Genomic DNA, 4,555 nt, shown 5'->3' on the forward strand with positions numbered 1-4,555 from the left:
ACAATACTTAACAAAAGTCAAAAAAACCAAAACTACAACCAGCACACAAAATAATATACACTTATCTCTCAAAGGAACTGCCTTCAAGAAGTGCTTAGGTCATGGAGGGATAAGTGATTAAATGTAAGTAATTTTCATAGCTAAGACTTCCAAATCATAAACAAAGGATTTATTTAGATAAATGTAGGCAATAGAGTAGACAAAAAAAGTTAAATGTTTTAGGAGGGTCTTATTGTTTTCTTTTCGATTTGGGCAAATCCAGTGTTGCTTTTGTTGAGTTTGGAAATTTCATGGTGCTACTACTGCACATAGAAAGAATTTGTTTCACTTTTCATAATTATGTTGCCTAATACTATCTAAAAGCATCTAAAAATCCCAGCAGATTTAAGAAATACTTAAGTAATTGCTGAACTTCATTACACTCTTTTATACTTCACCGATTGCCAGTCTTTGCGTATTCCAAGAAACAATGGATTGGAATAGAGCAAGTACTACATTCACATTTCTGTACGCTCTGATTTTGGGGAAAAAATGTGGGAATATATTTGCACACTTTGAGATAGTATTTTAATTTAAACTTCATGTTTAAGATAAACATTAAAGTCCGAGAAATTTTATAACAGTGCACCAAATCTCTCATAAAACAGAAGCTTTCATCTTAAAACAATGTAACTCCATCTGCATTAAATGGTTTATGTCTTTAAAGATTAATATGACACTATTTAACCTTTTCTAAAATACCCAACGTTATTAAACAACTTCAAAAGACGGAATTCTAACATCAGTTAGCAAAGGATGACAACTCAAGGGATGAGAAAGCATTTAAACTATTTCTTATTCTCACAAAGCTGTTTCCTTTAGATTCTCAGTTTTGCTAACTAGTTATGCTTCCAGACTTTGAGAACAGATGAGCCAAATATGCACCTGACCAAATATTAACATCCTTTCAGGAGGCTTTGATGTGTCACAGCGTTGTGTCAACTAACTTCCTCCAAGTCTGTGACTCGGTCTTAAGAAACAAAAACAGAGGTACTCAGTAACGCAAAGCTTACAGCAGGGTAAGTCATGACGATCCCGACGGCGAGCATTTAACCCCCATTACGTTCCTGGGACCAGAGTGCTTCAGAAGGCACTTAGGCCCTCGCAGAATTTGACCCTACACGTTTAAAACATGGTATTAAAAGTAACAGTATGGTCTTTGACAGTCTGTCTGTAATCTTCCCAAAAGTGGTGTTATGCAACACAATAAAGACAAATCCAACTTAACTGAAAGGAAGTATATCTACTGTCATTTTATTGCTGTGAAGAATTACAAGCAAATATAGCTTTAACAATGTAGTAACATAACCAACGAACTGTTTATGGACCAGCCCATGCTTTAAGATACAGCGTCAAAACTGACACATGAGAACACGCTTGTTCTATACTATTGCTGTATTCATGGGAATACAGCATTCTAATACATTCTAATACTATTGCTATATTCATGGGAACACATGTGATATACCTGCAGATTTTCCTACTGTTATTTTTTGCATTTTGTCCATAAAAAAAAAATTTAGGTATTTTTGTTCACATTTTTCTATAACATGAGTGCTTTCTTTCTAAAAGAAACATCAGGAGTCTATAATTTCATCAGCATACAAATGCACAGAAGCTGTTAGGCTGGTAAAAGAGGTTGTCTTGTTCAAATAAACAAATGACCTTGTATTTTCATCTGCTTTCTACAAGCATTTTTCACTTCCTAAGTTTATGTTATCATAGAATATTCTACATTCCTATCAGCTTGTACAAACTGTTACCTACAATCTCACTGTAAAGAAACATTAACTACAATTGTGAAGAAGTTAAAAGTAGAATTGCAAATTATTTATTATAACTTGACTCCGTATTATTCTGTTTCATATATTGTCTTTGGAACAAAAATATAAACACTTCTTACCTTTTGAACGTCAGTATCATGCTTCTGCTGTAACTTAAGTTTTTCTTCATGAAATTTACCTTCTGCTATTTTCATTTTCATGTCCAGCTTTAAAAGCAAAACAGAACACATATATAACTTAATAATTAAAGAAGAAATTACTCTAATGACCTTTGCGTAACTTTTAAATTATTCATTTATGTCTTTGAGAACACAATGGGAAGTCACTAACAAATAATTTCTATTAAAAAAAAATCTATATACAGTTTCTCAGTATTTTCATATTTATTTGATAAATTGTTACAAAAGATCTCAACCTAAAATATTTATTTAGAAAATGAATTTGTAAGATGTTTTAGTTGGCAATGAAAACAACTGCTACTTCCCAGAAAAAGCTATCATCCTTTATTTAAATAAACACTTAAGAATGCAACTTTTAATATTTCTGTTAATATACCAACTATGGTAAACTTGCTTTTATTCTTTAGGCAGGTGTTACATTTATACAAAGAATGTCCTCTAGCCCAGATGCACGTTTATTTTTGTTTGTTTTCTATTATTCAGAGATTTCACATTATAAGCACATTTCCTTTTAAAGGTTACTTATAATGGGATTAAGGATATTGCTGCTGAATTTGATTGCTAAAATACATTTCCTGCTTCTGCTTGTGTTTGTTCAAAATAGTGTACTGGAACCCCTCCGACACAATAGCACGTTGCCACTTCTTACTTATAGTCTAACTTTTCATCTTGAAAGTATTTTTAAGTCTCCTGCGTATTTTCACTACGCCATTAAAGACTGTCTTCACGACTCTGCAAATATGACAGGTATTTTGTGTTCCTCAGAGTTTTTCTGAAAACAGAAGTGACACCTCGAGTTCAGACTCAGGTTATTCCACTCCTACATTTAATCATTTCCACTGTTCAGAGAGAAAAGCAGCCAGAAAAGCTTCCCCAGAGTGACAGATCCCCATGACCCCCCTCACTTTAGAGGGCAGACAAAAATCATTGGAGTGCGAGTACCAACATCCCACCAGAAGACATCTTCTGCTGCCAACAGAAAGATCTGTATTTGCCTTTGGGATGTTCTAAGAGCCAACGGTGCTGAGGTTTGCCCACCTTGGAGCTGGACACTGGGCTCCCATCACCATCCAGCCATTTTCAAATTTCTCAAATAGTATTTTGCTCAGCTACGAACCTGACTTCTAACTCTCTCAGCTGGCAAACTCTAAAAGGAACCAACAAGCATTATTCATTCTGCCTTTATTTTTATTCCTTTGACATATCAAAAGTAGTCATTCACGCATGAATCTTTATCTACTGTATACAAACAGGGCACACACTGCAAATTATTAATGTCTTTTATACGGTTATTTTGTGTTATATATTTCTGTTTAATGTGATTTGAAAATGTGAGCTACAAAAATCCAAGTCAACTTGAAAATGAAAAATGTCGTGCAGTAAATACCACAGACTCCTCAAGAACTGAAAACAGAAGAGCAGCAAATCCTTTCCATTTCCAGACACCACATCCGCTGACACACAGAGTATATGCCTGCTTATTACAGCACATATAAAGAGGTTAACTATCTCCTAAGACTAAATAGGAACATAGTCTTATGCAAATTACCGGGGGGGAAGTTAGATTGACAATTAATCCCAAGAAAATAGATAGTATTCTCAGCTGTCAGCCATCTCCTTTATCATCCAAAAATAAGCATCACAATAAAAATGCATGGTCTAGTCATGAAATATAAGCATATGTATATATGAAAAGAAATATATGCATATATCCCTCCAACAAAGTGACATTATAGAAGAAAATCTTAGTACCAGGTGATAAATAAGTGTTGATTTAAAAAAAAGCACAGTAATCCACTTCCAGATAGACAGTTTGTGAACATTCCATAAATAAATATGAAGGTCTTGTAAAAACACAAATACTAGAAACTAAACATGAAAGAGACTCCAATCTACTTGAATTACATTAAAAGCTTATGAATTACTGATGTATAGCTGTTGCACTCACATAGCTATTAAATCCACACAAACACGTTACATTTAGAACTCATTAATAAAGCAAGAATGTCTTGGTTGATGTAAATTAATCCTTGGTGGTTTGCATCAGCTGAGATCTGGTCTACATTTTAATATTCTGTAGGTTGAAAAAACATAAAAATAACTCATACTCTTAGATTTGTCTTGTATTAAAAACGGACATGTATCTTCAAGCAATGGTGATTGTTGTCAGCCCCATGGCTGTCTTCCCACAGGTTGACAGCAGAAATCCCTGTACTTGAAGCTGGCTCCCACTCCTTGTCATTAATCTTGCACTTAACACCATTCTTGCACTTGCACTAGCTCTCATCAATTGTAGTTCATTAATTCATTGCACTACTTCCAGTAGAACAGATAGGCCTTAATATTTCACAGATTTTGGGACTATTTTGCAAAAAGGACTGGCAGCTGCACCTCAGGAGAGCTAGTTGCAACCAAACAAATTTGAAAAATGTGTCTGTCCAAGATACAGAAGCCAGCTCTTAATGAAGGCAAGCACTGTAATAAGAAAATAAATTACTGCTTCTTTGAATACTAAAAAAAAAAAAAAAAAAAAAAAAAAAAAAACGCCTTTCC

At 34.1% G+C, this 4,555-nt stretch overlaps 1 protein-coding gene across 1 annotated transcript in view; it reads right to left on the bottom strand.

Annotated features, from left to right (window-relative positions):
- The window catches only part of CEP112 (centrosomal protein 112kDa), a gene marked incomplete at its 3' end in the record, with an annotated part of 29,095 nt that overhangs the window by 12,877 nt on the left and 11,663 nt on the right, over positions 1 to 4,555 (bottom strand). The window contains exon 4 of the mRNA XM_010281754.1: positions 1,943 to 2,029. Within this exon, the coding sequence (XP_010280056.1) occupies positions 1,943 to 2,029 (87 nt within the window). The remainder of the gene's footprint in view (positions 1 to 1,942; positions 2,030 to 4,555) is intronic.

This window comes from Phaethon lepturus, unplaced genomic scaffold (assembly GCF_000687285.1).
Source record: "Phaethon lepturus isolate BGI_N335 unplaced genomic scaffold, ASM68728v1 scaffold54662, whole genome shotgun sequence".
NCBI classification, from domain to species: domain Eukaryota; kingdom Metazoa; phylum Chordata; class Aves; order Phaethontiformes; family Phaethontidae; genus Phaethon; species Phaethon lepturus.